The 20,467-nt window shown below is 40.4% G+C and overlaps 1 protein-coding gene across 3 annotated transcripts in view; it reads left to right on the top strand.

The window, feature by feature from the left end:
- The first annotated feature begins 1,808 nt into the window (after positions 1-1,808).
- Positions 1,809-20,467, top strand: part of pacs2 (phosphofurin acidic cluster sorting protein 2) — a 66,772-nt gene continuing 48,113 nt past the window's right edge. For all 3 annotated transcript variants that reach the window (XM_072366050.1, XM_072366051.1, XM_072366049.1), the window contains exon 1: positions 1,809-2,187. In XM_072366050.1, coding sequence (XP_072222151.1) covers positions 2,069-2,187 — 119 coding nt within the window. In that variant the 5' untranslated portion in view covers positions 1,809-2,068. The remainder of the gene's footprint in view (positions 2,188-20,467) is intronic.

Genomic DNA, 20,467 nt, shown 5'->3' with positions numbered 1-20,467 from the left:
GTCGATATGGAGTGGTCCAAAGGAATCGGATATATCAGCAGTTTAAAGTTGCACACACAGCTATCTAACACTACCAAAGTACATAAATGAGAGGATGTTATCATAAAAACATGAAACATAGGACTAAAATTTTTTTTAAAAAGCACTGCTGAGAAGAGCAACTAAAACACTAATCAGTTTGAGACATTGTTTTTAATTCTAAATGTTATTTTGATCATCTTTCATTCATTCAAGAGCAGGCAGGAACAGCCATTGACAAAATAATGCTTGTACACAAGCTGTGGATAGATTACGGAAACAGCTAATGCTGCAGCTCACACTAATCCTTAAAGTGATCGTGCAGCCTTTGAAATCCTAAATGGTGAGTAGTTACTCTGGAACACGGTGCAAATACTAAACTTGTTTGTTGGCAAACTTTGTCCAAAAGCAAGTGATTTGATTGCGTTCAGCCCCATGTCATCTAAACTAATGTTCACCACATGGTGGCAGTATCTGCTTGTCTTTTATGTCAACAATATGAAGGGATGTGCAACCTAAGCAAAGGTTTTTAGTTTATATCTTTATAATGTAATTCAAATATTAGAAACAAGAAATTATTTTCAAGAGGACTGGCTTTAAAATGAAAGATTTACTAGTCCATCACCTCTAAGTCATCTCTATGTAAGAATATGACCTTTTATCTGCCTTGGTAGAGTATCTACAGTTTTGTAAGAGCTGCACCTGAACCTAGCTTTAAAGTGGTGTTTCTACTGTGTGCCACTCACGCTTTAATTCCATTTTAGAAGGAAATACTTCCCCAACACTTATTTGATAGTTGCAGCTTCTTAATTGTATGTTCATAATATGACATTAAAAATTTAACTTAACTGTGTAGGAGGCAAGGACTCATCAGTGTTACCAGTTCAATAAAACCTTGTGCTATAGCTCTAATCAGAGCTATAGATACTCTATAGCTCTGATTAGAGCCAGAAAGCACATGTATGAGGGGCGGTTCGTGCCCTGCAGAACAAAACTCATGACCAGAGTAATTCAAATGCTCCCATAAAAAAATCTGCTCTTTTTCTAGGTATAATGGCTAAATAATGTTGTTCGCATTAAGTTTACAGTTTAATAGTAAATCATGTGCTCTAACTGCTGCACCATCCATGCATGTATTCGACTCAGAGGCCTATCTGCAGTGCATCAACTTCCGTTGCCCTTTCAGCCTCTGTGTTTAAAAGCCGAATGCTGATGTGCTAAAAGGGCTTATAGCCTCTCCAGGTCTCATTTTCAGCATAATGCCTGTGTCATGTACCGTTGATTCAAATATTTCTTATTTTATCTACACTTATGCTAATTTAGCCTTTATTTTTTCTAAGAAAATAGAACTCTTAAGATTTGAAACATTTTCTTTTTACAAGAGGGCCCTGGTCATTACATTCAATAAACATGAAGATTGTATGTGCTGTATTCCACAGAGATAAAAGCAATTGTATCCATCGACACATATCCCAACTGAGAAGAGAAAAGGTATTAAGATGACACCCACTGAACAACATAACTCCCACCTATGAATATGATATTTTGGTTTAAAATAATGATATATCTGGGTGGTTTTATGGTTCTGTTGAGGTAAGCTAATAGTATTTAGTTATTAGTATTTGGTGTTTGATAGTTTGCTTGTCTTTTTTTTTTTTTTTTTTTTTGTAGAAAATTTACTTTGAAAATGTGCTGCATGGCCTTGACTTGCTTCGTCACAATGAGCTCCTCATCCTCCGCTTCCACTGCTGTGCTGTGCGCATGAACCACCCTCCATACCCACGGAGCAGCGTGGTAGGCACAACAAGCCCAGCGGTCGGTCCGCTCAATCCCGCCGCCGCTCTGCAGTCCCTCCCAGCCACAGAGGACCCCATCGACCTGCCCGGCTCCACGCGGATGGAGAAATGAGCTCATCCTCCGCCGTCCACATTGTGCTAACGTGAGCGTTCGGAGGGAAACACACATACGCGCACGGATAGAAGACCCGCGACGGTCTGCCGTTTTCAAACCCGCAGCTCGGTCTCGGACTGTCCCACCCGCACCACGGACCATGGCGGAGAGAAGCGGCCGGCTGAGTTTTCCCGGGAGCGGGGCTCTCAACAGACCGGTGCCCATGAATTTGTTTGCAACATGGGAGATCGACGGATCATCCCCGAACTGCATCCCGAGGTAGGTGGCTTCAGCCGTGGCATCACGTTGTCCCTTTTAAACTTTAAAGCCAGTGTTTGCGGGACTCCAGCCCTGCAGGCTGTCATTGGTCAGACTGCTAACATTTCAGCTGCACCGGCTAGCTGTACCATCATGCCAAGTGGATGCCCATGCAGGCCCTGCAGTGGGGTTCTTCATCCGTCTGCAGCACTGTGTTGATGCAAACCAAGAAAGGTGTGTGTGTGTGAACCATCACGGGACTGCTCGTTGGCCAGCATGATAAAAAGCTAGTTTACAATCAATGCAGCTTCAGCCTCAGTGCAGCTATGTTAAAATAGTAATAATAAAAAAGGTGTGAAATCACCCATTCCGCTGCAGGATAGGCCAGGTCACCGTGCCAGGCTGCAACATGCGACCATTTGCTGCCCGTGACCCTCAGACACTCAGAGGTTGCGTTCACGCTGTGAGCAAAGCAGATTTACTGCTCAGGTGAGATGTATATTAATAGTGCATCATCATGGGACACTGGAGCTCTGACACTGATATGATTTCAGCCGCGGCAGGAAAGCGTAATGCATATATTGTTAAAATGTTGGAGGATGATGAAGAACGTCAGTTTTCCCTCATGGGGTCGTTTTAACCCTCTGTGAGCCTCAGATCTTCGTATGAAATATATAGCATACTGCAAGGCGCCGCCAAACGTTGTCGCTGTCATGGTGATGCCAGGTGAATTGTGAATGAAAAGCAAAGGTTTTTTTTTTAAATGTATTTTTACTGCAAAACACAAACAGGATCATCTCAGCAGCGATTCAAGGTGGATACAAGCGGCTGAGATGACACCCGAGGTGCTGGAAACTGTCAAATATTCACTTTGTCGATCAACTGATGCGTTGCACGACTTTAAGCTGCAGTTTATTCATCCACCAAAGCGAGATCACGGGCAGACGGGTCTGATCGGCGCAGCTTGACTGTTTGTCATTAATTTTGCGAAAACAACCAGATGAAGAGGAGGCGCTCTTATATCAAGTCTCTGAGCTTTTTTTTTTACTACCATTGATGAATGGGCATAAACATTCAGAGCATTTTTGGTCTGTTTGTGCTGACTTATGAGCTTGGCAGCTGTAAGAACTTAACATAACTCTGAATAATTTGTGCTCACTTAATGTTTATGGCTACAGTCCTTTAGCCATTAAATCCGTGTCAAACCTCATTAGAAGTGGTCTGACTGACATCCTGCTGTCAGCCACAGGAGAAGGGGAAGAAATGCGTTTTTTGTTGCTTTTTTAACTGATGACTGTCTCTCCTTAACCTCTCTCTATCCTCTTAAGTTAATACCTTCAATGGACAGTACATTGCATGGCTTTTAGCTGAAATAATACTAATTCATTTCCCGGAATAGCGTGGCTGTGATATTATTCAACAGAATGGACGAGCAGATAAGCAGCTCCTGTAACTAAAGTCCCACGTTCAATCCTCGGTGACCCTTGCATGTCTGTCTGTTCTGTGAGGGACGCGGATTTTCTGAAGCAGCAGCTTTACTGTGTTCGTGGGCTCAGACGCTTCAGAGACTAAAATGTGATGCACGACAGTTTTTTAGAAATCTTTAGGCTCTGGCTCTTCTTTATTGACCGCTGTCTGTCAGAGTTTAGACAGGAGGAAGTCGGCCTGTTAACCAGGTGAGACGTCATCCGTCTCATCCTGAGGCGTTGGCCTCAGCCTCGATTGGAGGCTGTCGTTTCGGGGCAGTTCATTTTCTGCACGAGTGAAGCCCACTTCCTGCCCTTCATGTTTTAGTTCTTGTTGACACTGTGGGGAAAACTGAGAGGCGCTTGGAGTTGCATTGACACAATTGAAGTGTTTTGCAGATTTAGACATGCGAACTGAGCTCATGCAGCGCGTCCATACATTTAAACGACTCTACAATTAATCGTCAGCTGCTCTGGCACTGTACTTTTGCAAACTCACTTAGATAACTAAAAGGTTCAAGAGGATTAAGCTTCATTAGGAGTTACTGCAGATTGATGTTATGTTTCTATCCTGACAGAAACCAAATAAACTTATAAAGGCCGGCTCTGGCACGTCTCTGGATCTCTCAGAGCTGATTGTGCATGTGAGGATGTTGAATACAGTTGTTGGCAGAATGAATCAATCCTCGCTGCACTGTATTCCACATGCAGTGGAGGTTGAATAATTTTGCCGAAGACTAATGGACGACACTGTACGTCCTCTACACAACATAGTGTTTTAAACTACAGTGTCTTCAAGCAGAGGCTTCTTCGGGTACACTACAATGAGGGCCAGGACAGGAGCCCCTGTGTACAACAATAGCTCGACAAAAATCCTTATAATGACCCCCCCTTTTGATCTATTTTTTTAAAATCTGTGCTGCAACATCATTTCAGTTTTTGGGATTTATTAGATAATTGAATTGAAATTAACTGACTTAAATTAAACTGCAGCTATGCTTTTGCCTAAGAAGATAACTTTAGATGTGATCTGTGTCAATAGGATAATAATTGCCTTCTGATATCTGTTCACCTCACATGGGTTCCTTACTGTTCAACCAGATACTGTAGTCACATGGAATCATGTAGAATTTTCATTTTCATCTTGTGCACCGTGCCCTTTTCCTGATTCTTTCATTTCCCCCTGTAATTTCTTCATCCTCCACTCACTGTGGCTTGGGGGTCTCTGGGGCCCAAGCCTATTAGGGTGGGAGGCCTACAGAAGTGCTGCCTCGGCACTGATCTCACGTTTTCCAGAGTCACTTCAAGACACGTGCTGTTCCACATAGAGATGCTTGATAATCACCTATCATAGGTGAGGGAGGGCTTTTAAGCACCTAACCTAGAGGGTGGTGGAATTATTGAAATCCAGCTGACGTGTTCTTGTGCAAAAGTAGAACAGTTTTTTTTTTCTTTAGACTGATCTGCTGCTGCTTCTTATCATTTTAAGGAGGAATACGAGGAGCACCAAGAGTAGATTGAGCTTTGTCGTATTATACTCGTTTTGTGCTATTAGCAGCCTTCTGAAGTGTCTGTCTGACATCTGAGTGTGAAATGCAGCGTTAAGTTGTGTCACCTTATCTTAAGAGGCATTTAATGAGCACTCAGTGCACCTTTTCATTTCTCAGGGTATCTGAATATGTTCCCATAATTATACACTGCTTCGTATAGATGGAGGTTTCTTCTAAGAGCCTCCTCAGACCTCCAACCTGTCGGCATAGTCCCCGCCGGCATTGCCATCTAAGCTTCTCTGCTTTGAAGATCCAAAGTCAAAGAGCTGTGTTTCATCTTGGTATTTCTGAAGTGGGCATCAGTTGCATTTCTACACATCAGCCCACAGGCGTGAGGCTAAGTGCTTCTAGAGACGGGGTCCATACTTCGAGACAGAGCCAGATTGAACGGGCCCTCGAGTGGCAGCTGGAGCCAGTAGGCTGTCGTATTTGGGGCCTGTTGGAGGCGAGAGTGCTGAGATGTCGCTTTGAGCTGCAGAGAGACACTTGCTCTTTTGTCCATTGGCTGGCTGAGATGGTCACACTGCAGGAATTTAGAGTAGGATGAATGAGAGGCAGTTAAAGCTTCTCATTGTTTTATGTTCCCTTTGTTGGTCTTGTTGTCCTACACTCCTTTTCTGTTCTGTACCAATGTTTGTGAGTTTAAACAAGACTAAGAAGCAACAGCCAGACAAGTGGTTCTGCAAAGGTGTGTTTCTTTAGGATGGGGGCAGCAAAATGTTAACAGTAATGGATTAATTGTCATATGATGGAAATGAGTATAGACCCAATTTTCATGGCAATATGTCCAGTAACTCGTTTAAAACCACAAAGATAAAGCTCTGTCATTAAAATCGTCCTCTTGGGATCATGAAAGTCTTTACCAATTCTTTCCAATTTTTTTTGGAAGTTTTTTTCAAAAAAATCTTTTACTTGCTATATGCAAAAGGAAGAGCACCAGACAATTCTTTAAGGTTCAACCTCTGAGAACCGCGAATATTTGTGCCAGGCTTTATGACAAGCAGGGGGGATGCGTGGTTTTGCAATAGAGTGTGCTGATATTTTCCAACAAATTTTGACCAAATGCTGACACAAATATCTGTTTATTAGGCCTCTGATGTAGATAAATGAATGTCAGGGTTAATTTATTCTTTGTTGGCTTTTGTCAGCCAATATGGATAACATGCAGATGATGTGCATCCCCAGTAGCATATCAAATAGTTGTCAACTTGTCCAGATAATGATGGAACTGCAGTAAAAGTCCCATAATCTGTAAAATCACTAAGACTCGTCCTCTGGGGACCTTAAATGTATGCAGCAAGTTTTTGTGCCAAATACTTTTTATGAATAATGCTATCGCAGATTTGTGTTTTCAAAATTAAATGCAGAAAAAGGAAAATCCTAAACTTTTATTTTAGAACAAAGCTGAAGGTGGTGAAGAGGGAGTTAGTTCGTAGTTAAAAAAGCAGAGAAGATCGTGGCTTTAACAATACAGTACTTGAACAGACAACGAAAGGCAGCCACGTGCTGTGATTACACTGAATTACACTATGATTTGTTGTACAAGTTCACTGCAAGCCACACTGTGCAACAGGCATCTTGGCTATGACATCCTCCCTCATGTGTGCAGACTGTACATTAAAGATACCTGCTGAAGTAGCAGGCTGCGACTGTCGAGAGCAGCACATATTCCAAGAGTCATGCTAATGTAAAGTAAGTTTAATGAGCCAATGCCCTGTTTACTGGTATGTGTATTATTATGCTTGCTGGTTTGCTGCTTATGACAAAGTTGTAACACCACCTCTATTTCCCTTTGTCCTGTGTCTTTTCTGTGTCTCATTTAGCTTCTGTCTACACTGTAACTGCAGGATTGTGATAGTAAAATTCTGTCAGAAAAACTTAAGAGAAACTTAACAAAACCTAACAAAAACCACGCACCCCGATAGTTATGATGATTTACCGGTCAAGTCAAGATTCTTTTTGCTTTTTTCTGTGTGGTAAGTAAAAGTAAGAGGAAGAATGGATCAGCAGATTCATGAAAATTCATCCTCTTGGCACCATGAATGTTAACTGCAAAGATAAATCTTTTTTTTTTTGGTCTGTACATTTCAAAGCAGTCTGTACAACAGTTATTTTTTTTACCAAAGTGGTGGACTGACATCCACAGAGCCAGAGCTTAGCCTTCTGATTTTCACACTTGTTTTCATACAGATGTCTTTGTCAATTGAATCTCGCACCATGTACTCTGAATGTAAAGTCAGAGAGCCTTATGTAAGATATCAGGCACTCCCATTTTGCTGATGCAGCTTGTGCTGGAGGACAGAAGGGACAGGACAGAAAAAGGGCAGTCGTCTTTGCTATATACACACACACGCACACACACTAACCATACATTTGAGATGCTTTGTGACTCTGCAGGCTGATCAATTTTGCTTCCAGCTGACTTCCCTCATGCCTCAGTGTGCAGTGCCATGCATGCATGCTTGCCTGCTTTTTGTACTCCTCTATTATTTCCCCACAGACAATATTTGATTTCTGTTAACCTGATAATATCTGTTTTGCCTTTGCCTGAAAAAGCCTGCTATATGACTGTCTGTGTCTGTTCAGTGGGCACAATAGACAATTGTTTACCTGAAATGAAGTTGGCGTGCTTGGGCTCAAAGAACAAGTAGGTGACGGAGACTACAGTCAAAGGTCAAAGAGTATAGTTGTCTGTCACATGATAAAATGTAGACATAAACAGCAGATTACTGTAAACAGCCTTGTTTAACACAGGCCTTTGAACAATGTTATTCATGTATTCAGCTCCATATGAAGTACTTCTAAATCTTTTGGTGAATAAAGGTGAAAAATGAAAGACAGCTGCTTTAATGGGCTCAGTATTATGTATGCAGATGCTGCACTGACAGTCTATTAGCATGTGCTTCTCAAATTCATACTAACTGGAAAATGGAACATGCCTCTTGAGATATGAATTCAAACACTTGTTTTGTATCTCTTCTGATGCACCTTCTGCAGGAAAAACATCAGCTCTGATGCAGCACAGCTTAACTAACCTTGGCCAGTTAAGATGTTGTTGTAAATGTTTAGTCCAGGGACATGACATTCTTCTCAGCAGTTCCTTTAGTCTAAATAGACCTCTGGGTAATAGGAAACGGACTAAATGGCATCCTGCTGGATCCAGCACACGATAAGAATGGCTAACTAGAAAGATATGAAGCAGCATCAATACAGCTGACACAGTAATTGTTACATGCCTATCACGAGCATCCACAAAACTAACAGGTGTTTGTTTACATTTAATGTTCAGCCAAGGTAAGTTATTTGGCTGTTACAAAAATGCTAGCCCTGGTTTTTAGTGTCAGAAATTGTGAGTAGTTGAATTCTGGTTTTATTACTTTGTGTTTATCTGCATATTGACATTACAATCTTTTCAAATCTGTTGTGTGCTATGTCCTACAGGTCAAATGGCAGACTGACAGCACAGTGAAGCATTAGCGGCTAATTAACTTGGTGATTTAATTAGCAGTCAGACAAGACCAAGGCGGAGCTGAAAGGAGAGTCAGTTCTGGACTTCATTAGGTGGCTGGATGAATGATAATTTTGCACTGGATGCGCTCTGTTCAGGGCTGTCACTTAAAACAAATTTGAAAGAAATACACAATTCTTTTGTTTGGCCTCCACTATGTCAGATGGGTGGCAAGCGAGCAGGTGAGTCTGTAGCTGTTTTGTTTAAAGTCAACAAATGGCCTTATCTTTGCTCATTACTATACAATTTATAATGAAAATCCAGAATACTTCTAAATACTGCTTCACAGTTTATTTGGTGTTGTGATTGATATTTCAGGACGGCTTTGCTAGCTAGTTTCCTCTGTTTCTGTAGCAACTCGTAGTAAAAACATTAGCTTTTATAACTGAGAGGGTGTGCGTGGAGTCAAGCTAATACTAGAGTATCATATCATATGTCTATAGAGCCTATTGGCTGAAGCACTTGCATACTGTAATTTTTTTGTTCGAATGGGGTTCTGATGCTCGAAGTTTCCCTATATTTGAACAAATTATTAAATTTCACAGAAAAACCAACAGCCCTAGCTACTAAAGTATTTAGCAGAGATTGGAACAAGTCACTGTTTTGCACGTTACAAATAAGTATCAAGTCTCGAGTCAAGTCCAAAGTCAAGATGTGGAAGATGTGTCCTAAACTTTGAATTTCCGAGTCCTTATCAAGAGCTGATCTTGTGATCTGCAAAGCAGAAGTTTGCCAATAACGCCACGATCTCCTGCTGCACCTTGATTTCTTTTGCATAATGGGATCTATTCTGGCTCACAATCCCTTGTGCGGCATAAACAAACTTGAGCTGTCGAGACAGCAGTGACATTAAGCACTCTAAATCACATATATTTTGTCATTATCACAAATATCGGCCTGCAATGGATACATGAGCAAGGAGTCAAACTTCCACGTCAGGATACTCTAAAAAATGAATATGTCCCAGTTGTATGCATACTGCCTGCAGTAATGATTTTATTGTAGGGGCAGATCCAGTACGCACTAAAGGTAACAATAAAAAGGGATGTAGGTGGCAGGTCTGTGACTGCTGGGTGTTTAAAGTTTCCATAAAATTGAATCAAATTTGAGACTTAAACGTTTTATCTGTAATTTGCTTTACAAAACTCATACACCAGTATGAGGCCCACCAACTGCAAAAGTCTCTTTGTAATTATTCTTAATGGTATTTTGGAGTCTGCTGTTTCCAATAGATATAGACATTCCCTTTTCACCCAACACTCTGGGGCGGTTATTTGTTTTTGTTTTTCCGAATCAACTAAAATGCATTTTTCAGTTTCAAACTTTAGCAGAGTTGATGCACAGCCTTTGCCTTCATTTGATCAGGCCCCTCGAGCTGACCAATCAGAATATGTGAATATACAGAGGCACTATTCCAGCCTTTTCATAGGGACTTTAGATAAGCAACTGTTGGATAAGATTTTAGACAAATACCAAATTCATGTGCTAATATACTATTTTTTTCTTTTCTTTTCTTTTTTACAGCTGGTCCCAAGTAGTCAGAATATAAGCAGACTGTAATGTTTGCCTTGAACTCCCTTTTCTCATCTGAAATAAGTGAATTTTCTCAGTTGACATTCATCAAATGACCATGATAAGTATTAAACTGGAGCTTAAGATCGTTTTCCATTTAAAAGTTCAAAGAGTCTCGGCTCATTACTTTATACCCTCTGACATAACGGTGATGATGTCAGTTAATGTCCGCTTCATTTGGTAACCTAAATCCAAAAATCTCATTTCCATCTCAATTCTGCTAATAGATGACTTCCATTTCTAAAGAGCACCATCACGTAAAAATGTTTGTTTTTTTGTCAGTGTTTACTGTGTAGGTGACCTTATTTTCAAATGTGGCTCAAATTATTGAAATAGCTCTGTGATTACACAGGCCATCCTCGGGCCTGTTTACTCTTTCCATTGTTCCAGCGCTTTCTGGAGTAATGCAGAAAATGAGGTTAACGGGCTGAAAAAGAGAAGAAATGTTTGAAAACTTTGTGGCAGATGTATTTGAGGTTATGTCGAGGCTGCCCACAAACGGTTGTGGCTTAGTGTCGTCTAAAGGAAATTGGACTTAGGTGGAGTTCATGTTTTTGCTGCCTCTCTCCTCTTTGTCATCCAACCCTGACTAAAATGCTCGGAATTGTCTTCATAGTCTGCAGGGGCATTTAAAAGGAATTATGATGAGCTTTTAAGAACTATTACTCTATTCCCTTTTCATAGGAATTATAACATTTAGTTAAACTGTCAGGAAAATGGATTGAGGGGACAGGAATTAATCTCTAGTTACACAGAAGTGCGCTGAAAGTTAATGACATGAACTTTTTCTGGATGACTGTCCCTGGCTGAAATTAAATCCTCTGCCTCACCATTGTCGCTGCAAATGAACTATCAACCTAAACTGGGTGTAATAAGACAAATTTCCACACTTACATTTTCTACTCGGTGATTATTCATCGTGACTGCCCGAGTGGGCCGTGTTTTGATTTGTTTTCCTGATGTCTTGACGCTCGTGTTGATTGTTTTTTAACCCGAGGGGATGGAAATTGCTGTGCTGAGATGCCTCCCTGTTTTTCACATTTCCAGCGTGACTGTGCTGTTGATTTCTGTACTCAAACACTGACTTCCAGGGAAATCCTTGGAATACATTAATCACCAATTGCCATAGCAACAGTGTTTACTCTAGCACCAACAGCATCAGGTATACTGTAGCGAGCATTGTTTTCTCATTATCATTGTCGTGCACATTTACTGTAATGTGTTGTTATGTCTCTCCTCTGCTTTCCTTCACAATTTGTCTTCACTCTTCTCGCATTTTTTGAATGCACCTTTTTATTCTTGTGGATTTTTGCAGGAAGGCTGGAATGAGGGCTTGCCTCTTGCAGCAGCCTGTGTAAAAAAGAGGGAGTTGCTATTTCAGTTCTCCTTTCACTGAGGCTTAAAGAACTTTTTTTTTTTGTCTGAATTCAGAGCATGGAGGAGAAATGTAGGTCAGGGTCCCTTTGGAAAAGTTGGCGGGGAGCTTAGAAGGTTTAACATATTGTAGTAATTAGGAGAGCTGCTGCGCCACGCCTGGCATCTTGCTTCTGGGTGGCTGAGTCATATGACCCCATCCACGTTTCCACCGGACTCCTCCCTGTTGTATTGGCTGGACAGATGGACATAGTGAAAATCCTGAGGTTGGCATCTGTAACTACTGAGACCTCTCATCTGTGCCTCTGGACAAATGCAGAAATGAGCTGCCAATTAGATATTAGAATCACTTGTAGCCTGTAAACAAGACCTTTCTGACATTATGGATGCTGACTAAGCTTCAGCAGCAAGGTCTTGCTAATCTTGTGTAATACAGCCATTGCCTGAAGTTGTAGGGATTTAAAAATGAAAACAAATGCCTTATGATTTATCATGTTTGGCAACTTCTAGTTACTTCTGTTTGTACAAATTTAGCCCAGAATGTGGGGGTGTTTTGCATCTGCCCTGTTGGTAAAGCAGTCACTGGCTCTTTAGTCCATATTTCTTTTTGCAGATGGCGCTTTGGTAGGGACAGGCTTACACTTTGAAACGGGGTTACCGTGTCATGTGTGAACGACAGGAAGCTCAGCTGCTGTTAAACCGCTGGTGCAGTTGTTGATACAGCATATTACATGTAGAACTTTTATGGAGCTGGCTGTAGTCAACACAGCTTTGATCTCTTTCAATCTGGTGGTAAATATTTGAACATATAAATTGTCAGAATGGGCCTGGAGGAATGTTGTAATTAGCTGAAGAACACAAATGCCGTATTTTCTTTATGTATTTGCTCAATCTTTTTTATTATCTTCATCTTCCTCTGGAGTGGATTCACTGCACTCAGCTGGTGTATTCGTAGTATTCGTAGAGAAGAAGTTGACGGAAACATGCATTTTTATTCTGTCTGTCTGATTCCCCTGTAGTTCGTTAGAATCTGAATTGAAACTCAGCCACACTTAAATCGATGCAATTCATGCTTTGTAACACAGAACCTTCTCGGTTTTCATTTGCAATATTTTTCTTGCCGTCTCCATGTTGATCCATGTGATGCTACTAAGACCTGCTGTAGCTGCTTAAATACCATGGATGGACAATTTCACTCCAACAAATAAAAGCTATTCTAAGACCAATTGTATCACAGGTAAAGGCTATTTGGTCACTGATTGGTAAATCGTTGTACCTGGCAACAAATGTTTAGCTTGAAGGCTATGTTGTTGTTTTTTTCGTGTTTTTTTTTAAAGTTTTTTCTGAATGACAATGGTTTCCAATGAGCAGAGAGATTATTAGGCTCCTCAGAGACATGAAACCACTGAGCACTCCTCCCTTTTTTGTGTGTCTGCTTTGAGCACCTCCAGTTGAAAATATCTGAGCTTTTCAGAAAGGCAGAGGTCTTATCATATGGGCAAAAACTGTCACCCTGGTAACCAGAAAAATGAAAGATTAGCTTGTTCTCACCATCTCTGTCATTCCAAAGCTGTGGCATGTCAAACAGAAATGGCCAGGACAAAGACAGAAAAGCCCATTTGTAGGAGCAGATTGATGTTGCTGGTGACAATATTGATAATGCGAGGGCGACAAAACTGAAACTGTAAAAATGAATTGGAATAAAAATTGTCTGCAGTCTATCTTATCGGTGACAGCTGAGCGCACACAGATGATCTGTAAGGCTAATCGCCTCCCTGAACGTTGTGGCTGGAGATGACAAAGCCGACTCTCTGAAAGGAGGTGGCCCTTGTTTAACCCAAACAAGCTCCTTCTAATAGTAACCTTTGCACAAAAACCTTTTTTTCCCCATTTTTACTTTTGTTGAGTTGATATTCTTTAGAATCAATGTTTTTTAGACGTCAATTTGTGGTAAAAGTATCAAAATTGACAAAGTAATCGCATAATGTAACACTTTTATCATTGTATGGATCAGGCAAGTTTACTGTCACTTTTATTAATAAGATCAAGTATAGTCAGTAGAAAGATGGGCTCTACCAGACAGTAGCAGCACATTCAAGGGTTGAAGTGGAGATGTGTTGTCAAGATTTTGTTGTCATCAGCAACACACGCACGGCACACATAAAAAGAAAAAAACGGTGCTTTTTTTAATGAAACATTGGAAAGCGCCACGTCAACACGTGCCCTACGCCAGCCTCAGAATTACATTGATAAATTGTCCCTCTCTGTACAGAAGCTTCATTTGTTAACCTTTGTTATGTAACTTGGCCTTCGGAAAGCAACGGAAAGTGTTTTCTTCTGTCGCTGCTAGGAAAAACATGACAAAGAGGTGGATTATTCTGCAACACCAGTGCTCACTTACTTGGATTCCAACTGTGTGATGAACATAATGATAATGAAAGCTGGAACTGGTGCGGCAACAAACCGCAATCCAATTATTACCATATCTAAATGTGGGCTATCCCAACCAACTTTATAGCCAAATCCACTCGTTTAGTAACATGTGAATACAGTAGTATCTACATAGCACACTAGTTTATTATACTTTTTGGAAATGAGTGAATACACACAGTGGGTCTACATGATGAGATTAATTTGATTATAGCTATAGTTGGACTATGCTCCTTATTTTGCAAGGGTAACTATTCTTGGATATATGGCAGTGAATAAATCGAATCATTGGCACAAAGCATGTCATACCCCGGTACGGTAGGTGGCGCTGTACCCATTTTAACTTGTGGTAATAGAGCCACTTCGGGTTGACCTCTTCACCACCATCAACAACAACGACAAACTCAGGCATTCGAGAAAGATGGCGAACGAAGAGCAAGATGAAGCTACCCTTCTACATTTCGTTTGTGATGAGCATGCTATTGCACAAACGCAATGCACAACAGCGCCTCTTGCTTTCTCCAGCGCGTTGTTTGTTTTTTTCCGACAGCAGCAACAGTAATATCGTCTCCTTCGACTTCCGGGTCACGACCCCGAGAAAGAATCTTGACCATGCACAGAACGCAAAGTCCAATTCCCAGTCCAATTCACCGTATACAAGCATGTTTAGTGCGACTATCAACCTCAGTCTTATTGTAATTTAGCCATTAATTCGATTCTTTACAGTGCCATGTCACCCCACTGACAGACAGCTTTGACGTGAAAAACGCTGCCATGCTCCATTAATAAGGTCTGCTTGTTGTAGGTATGAGAGTTACATACTGTTATTACCTCCGTGTTATTCTGCACTGCTAAAGTTGAATGTAGTGCTGTATTATGTACTCACGTTGAGTCTTGAAGGTTGCTCAAAACTTGGGTTTCTTTGAATATTTTTCACAGACCACCAGATTGCAGCAGTTGAAGTCTGTGGCTGCAGTGTGACCCTCTCAGCCTCTTCGGTCAATAAATGTTGCTATAAATGGACACCGTTTACAGCACAGATGAGCGCAGATGTGGTTTTCTCTGTTGTGAGTGCGCTGTTAATTTGCACTATAATTACTAGGACAAAAGAAATTACAGCCCCTGTTTACAAACTCTTAACTGGTTTAAAAATCATTGTTTAGGACACTCCATTCTAGCTGTAGCAGCACCAAAAGTATTGGCTATTTGTTTAATCCATGCTTAGTCACACCTTTGGAACCCTGACGCCATGAAATGGTGCAAAAATTGCAAAGAGTAGGATGGGAAGAGTGGAAGGAGGTTTCACTAAGCGGAAGCTTTTTCATCTCACGGAAACTTTCAATTAAAAAAAATGTAACTGTTACACGTTCTATCCCTAGAGAATGTCTTGTTTAGCATTCTAAGTGCATTAGAAGACAGTCTAAGGTGTAGCAGGTATGTGCAGCACAATGCAAAAGTCTCGAGACATCCCTCATTTCTTTTAATTTTGCTTCAAGCAGCCAGACTTTCTTGTAATCTTTAAAAATGGTCTTGAGCAGTAGTTCTCAAGGCTTTCTGAAGCTTTTTTAAGCTATTGGGGTTTTTTAAACCACGTTACGCCAACCTATGAATCATTCAAGCATATAAAAGGAATTTAACTCAAGGGATGGACCAATGTCATGTCTACACGTGCCAGACAATTTAGCAAACAACCTAATCTAAACTGTATCTTTTGGCACTTTGTTACTAGCACCCTGTTGAAAATGCTTCATTGATTCCCATCTCTTTAGTTGCATCTGTAAAAGATTCCAAAGATAAGACAGTTTGACAAACTTTAGATGGTATTTATGCACCAACGAGGTGATTTCCAAAGAGCTGCTAACTGAAAACATGTCATGACTTAGTACGGTGTGCAGTGTGTCCTTAAAAAGTCTGAGGAAACTAGACAAGTGGAACTTAAACAAAACAAAACAAAAAATATCTGCAACAGAAGAGCAGTATCTGAAAGTGATGTCCTTCAGGAATAGGAATAAATCCAGCAAAGACCTGGCACAGGACCTGAGAGATGCATCTGAACCTTCTGTGTTAAACTGTGTTTCTATTAATGTTTGCACGCTTTTCAGAAAGTCTCCTGTTGCCAGTTTTCCTGTTGATGTGTAAAGAATTGAGGGAGTTGCTCAACACTTTTGCACGTCACTGTACATTTTCTATGAAGTTTTTTTTTTTTATCAACCAACATGAGTGTCTCAGTAAGATCTCCTCCCTGGTTGCTTCTCGTCCAAATATCCTCGTAATTGGCTCCATAAAACCTGAGCAGAGATGAATAAACTGCCAAACGTTGGTCTTCACATTGGAAAACATCAAGGTTGCCTACGTCCCACCTCTTTTATACAGCTGACTGAAACAATACAAGCAACTCCCAAATGTTGTTTTTGTTAATATTCCTGGAAGAGCAGGGGCTGTTCGATAAGCAGGTAAATTCCCCTTGTTTTGAAAAGCTATAGTCTGCTGTCACATATGTAATGTGAATGCTACATTTTCATATCAGAGATTTATCTGTATGCCATACTGAACCAACATATGCAAATGGTTATCAGTACTTTGTGTGACCCTCTGGATATTTTAGGCTTCTTAAAGTGACCGCACAAACATAATAAGTCTGGGATATGAACCATTGGCACAGGCAAGCTGAAAATTTCATGATGTGTTGACGCAGAGATGATTAAAGTGGGTGTCCAGCAGTCAGAGGGGAGCGGTGTGCTGCACATCGCTGCATACAAAGAATCCATTTGTTTTCTAGTTTCTGCTGCGGCCCCCTGGGGCCCTCAGAGGGCACAAATCATTTACTGTTTCTCAGTGAATTAGATTCTTCACTCTTTGGTCGTGACAAATAAAGCTACAGCTTGGCTCTCAACTGGGTGTTGGATGTTTCTCAGCTGGTTTAACTGCAGACCTCAGGCTTGACCTACATACTTACTTTTTTCCTTTTATGACATCCGTCTCTCTTTTTTATCTGTGACACCAACGTTTTTTTCAATGCTCTTTTGTAAACACACGCAAATCTCCCTGGAGATAAAATCGGTATCAGTATCCATCGTGGTTTTAATTGTTTCTAGGTCACTCTGAGCTGATGGAGGACTTGGAATTCATATCTCCCTGTCCTGCATTTTTCATGGATTTACATTCATTATAGATTAATAACTAAAGGATTTCTACATCTGGTTTAGTGAATGTAGCTCTACATAAGAGCTACTCCAGTGTTTTCTCTCAACTCTCATCCTTCTGTCATATCTTTATCGCAATTGAGGATATCTGGCATAAGGCAGCAGTGGGAAGATTTGATCATTAGGCTCTTTCTTTGTAGAGGGCTCTTCAGTATTCAGCAGCCTCTTGTGTGTTATTTGTATGCTGTGTTCAGTAAGCTTCAGAAATAGCTCAGTCGTATGTGAAATAAGGGAGTGTCTTTATAATATAGAGGATATAAAGTAGGATAAATTTGGATAATACAGATTAAAGATCACGATATGGATAAAAACTGAAATTTGATGGTTTTGATAGTGCTTTTATAAAAATGGTTAAACATTAAATGAACAATATAGTTAATATTAAAGTAGCTTTTGAGTTCTTTAACTGTCACTTTGCTTCTTCCTTTGTTCCTACAGTAATAACAATGGCCACGAGAGAATGCTCCCACAAGTTAATCAAATTTTTTTGATTAACTTGTGAGAGCATTAACTATTTTTTTTTTCCTCCATATTTTACCATTTACAGTCTGGGGAATTCATCGTCACTTTGTCAAAGTCAGACTAACACACTCAGTTAATGCAGTTGGAAATTTCCCAACAAAGGGTAGCTTGTATCTCATTTGTTTAGAAAAAGAAACACATGCCATATACAAATACAGAGCTGTAAAGCTGTCCAATCCCCCTCTAAATGGGATACCAGTTTGCTGCCAGCTAATTTGTTTCTTAGCTGCCCAATAATAACAAACTTAAAAGGAGCTGTAACCATAGCATTTAAATGTACAGAATGATAAGTGAATATTTGGATGAGTACTAAAGCAAGCACGATTAGCTTACATGGAATGTGGTCCCAGTCTCATTAGGATGTGTGAAGATACACAAGGTGAAGACTTCCACCCGATTGGGGTGCAAGATAAAAATCGAGGGTTTATTAGTATTCATAGTAAGACCGTTTCAGTCCACCCTGTAGTTTACGGGGTTACTGACTTCTAAACAAAACTGATTGACACTGCGATCTCTTGGGTCTTGCTGATTGTGTTGGCAAAGTGAAACCGTCTCAATTACATAAGAAAACAGCAGTCAACAGTGAATATAGCAGTTATTTTTCAAAAGTCATGTATAGAATTTTATAATGAAATTTGTATTTATGGCCCACTGAATATTCTTAGTCTGTGCTCACCTCACCTCTGCATAACCCTGCAGTCCCCATCTTATCAGCTTGAAGCTTGAATGGCTTTGTTTGCTCAAGTGTACCTTAAATAATTCTTATCATCCCTGCAGTACTTATACTGGAGGGTGAGTCTCTCTCCACTTCTTTTGTGCGGTTTTTTTCAGCAACTCAAGTGTCTGCTGGTACTAAAAGCCAAACCCCGGCTGGCCAGTTTGCCTAGACCGGAGGATTGTTAGGAGCACCGCTGTTGATGTTAAAGAAGTTTTTTCCCTGGGGTTCAGGGCAAGTTGCCCTGCTCCATATTGTATTTTAGCTTCACTAATAAACAGCAGACTATTGGTGTTGGCTGGTCAGTAGGAAAACAGCTCAGTCTAGATCCAATAAAGGTTTTGTATGCAAAGTAATACATAATTCTGTTAAAGAAGGCTGTTTGTATACCTTCAGTCTCTGATTTCAATGTTTCCTAGTGTTCGGCGTGCTAGTTGCTAGCCTCAGTGTGCTGTTGCTGAGGCCATATGCTACACATTGGGTTGCTGGGTTAAAAAACACAAGTCAATACTTAAGATCAAATTAATATTTTCCTTTGCATTTTCTACCACTTGCCTATCAAGTACCACTTCTGACCTATTGTTAGCAAGACCAGTTGCTGGTTTTGGCAAGGATGTGGTCTCTGCTGGGATGATGGATTATGATGAGGTTTTGTAGGAGATATCCATGATACCCAGGGCATGTTGCCCACTGACATAAGCAATCCCTAGGGATATTCTGTAGTGCTTTCATCACTGCTGTGTTACATTTTTTTAATGTCTTGAAAGCGTCTGGATGGAAAGCCAGTTGCCCTTCATTTCCTCCTCAGGTTGAATTACATTACTGGTGATCTTAATATTTGCCATCAGTGCTGCCATCAGAATTTGAAATAGTCTAATACTCGTATTTATGATCGCATAAGTGTTCATTAGCATATGTTATCGGCTATGCTGGGTTTCTCGTTACAAGCATGTTGATGTTAGTTATTCCAAATTGAGTTATTCCAAAGTACACGGTAATGCAGACACTAGAATATCAAAGTTTTTTACTTCATTATGAAGTATTTTACCACTCAAAATTAAACTATCCTCAAATATTTTTTTATGATGGTGTATATACACAAGAGTTGTAACATGAAGTAGTTTTCTCCTCTTTGGCTTTCTACACTTTGTGGCCAACAATTGTGACACCTCCTTGAAACTCAACTTCTTATCTTTTTCTAACGGTTGGACTGTCTTTGACTGCCCGTTCTGTCAGACTAAAATAAGACAGAACTAATGAAGCAGTGAAGTTTGATTTTTGCTATCTTGGAATAATGAGACACTTGAGATTTGCACATGAAAGAACATGAGCTATCTTGGTGATGATATCTCTTTGTGGACCTACAGTATCATAGCCTCTGTAGTGTTCAGAAACTAAGACTGCAGAGAAGAATAGACATTTTAGGATTAATTTTCAATTAATACATTAATTCTGTCTTTATTGTGTTGCCTCAGCATTGTGGATAATAGGGAAGTACCACCATGATACTAATGACACCTCTGTATTGTATGTGGTTGATAAAGAAGCCAAGCTAAAGGGAAGGATGGACCAGATGCCAGATTTTGCAAGAGAGAAAAAGAAAAGAAAAGAAGAGACTGATCTGAGGGCCAGATTCTTTGTCTCAGGGCAGACGCAGCCCAAGGCCAAGACATGGATCTGTGTCCTAATGGCACCCTATATTAATAAAAGATAAGCAGTCAATTATTGAGCTGTCAAAGTGATGTTTGGAACGATACAGAGAGGAAGTTGAATGGAAGGAAAAGAGGATGAGTTTCAGTGGAGATATGGTTTGTACCCTCACAGAACATGATGTCTCCATCCACTTCATCTCTCACACTTAGCACAATGCCTTTATCTCAGTCTTTCTTAATCTGTATCTGTCCCTCCAAAACAACAAATACAGCATTCATTGGTTTTGTTTAACCATGGTTTAGTTTTCC

The sequence above is a fragment of the Leuresthes tenuis genome, unplaced genomic scaffold (genome assembly GCF_036924035.1).
Source record: "Leuresthes tenuis unplaced genomic scaffold, fLeuTen1.0.hap1 SCAF_15, whole genome shotgun sequence".
NCBI lineage: Eukaryota > Metazoa > Chordata > Actinopteri > Atheriniformes > Atherinopsidae > Leuresthes > Leuresthes tenuis.
The sequence above is the reverse complement of the archived record's forward strand: the minus strand, read 5'-3'. Positions and strand labels throughout refer to the sequence as shown.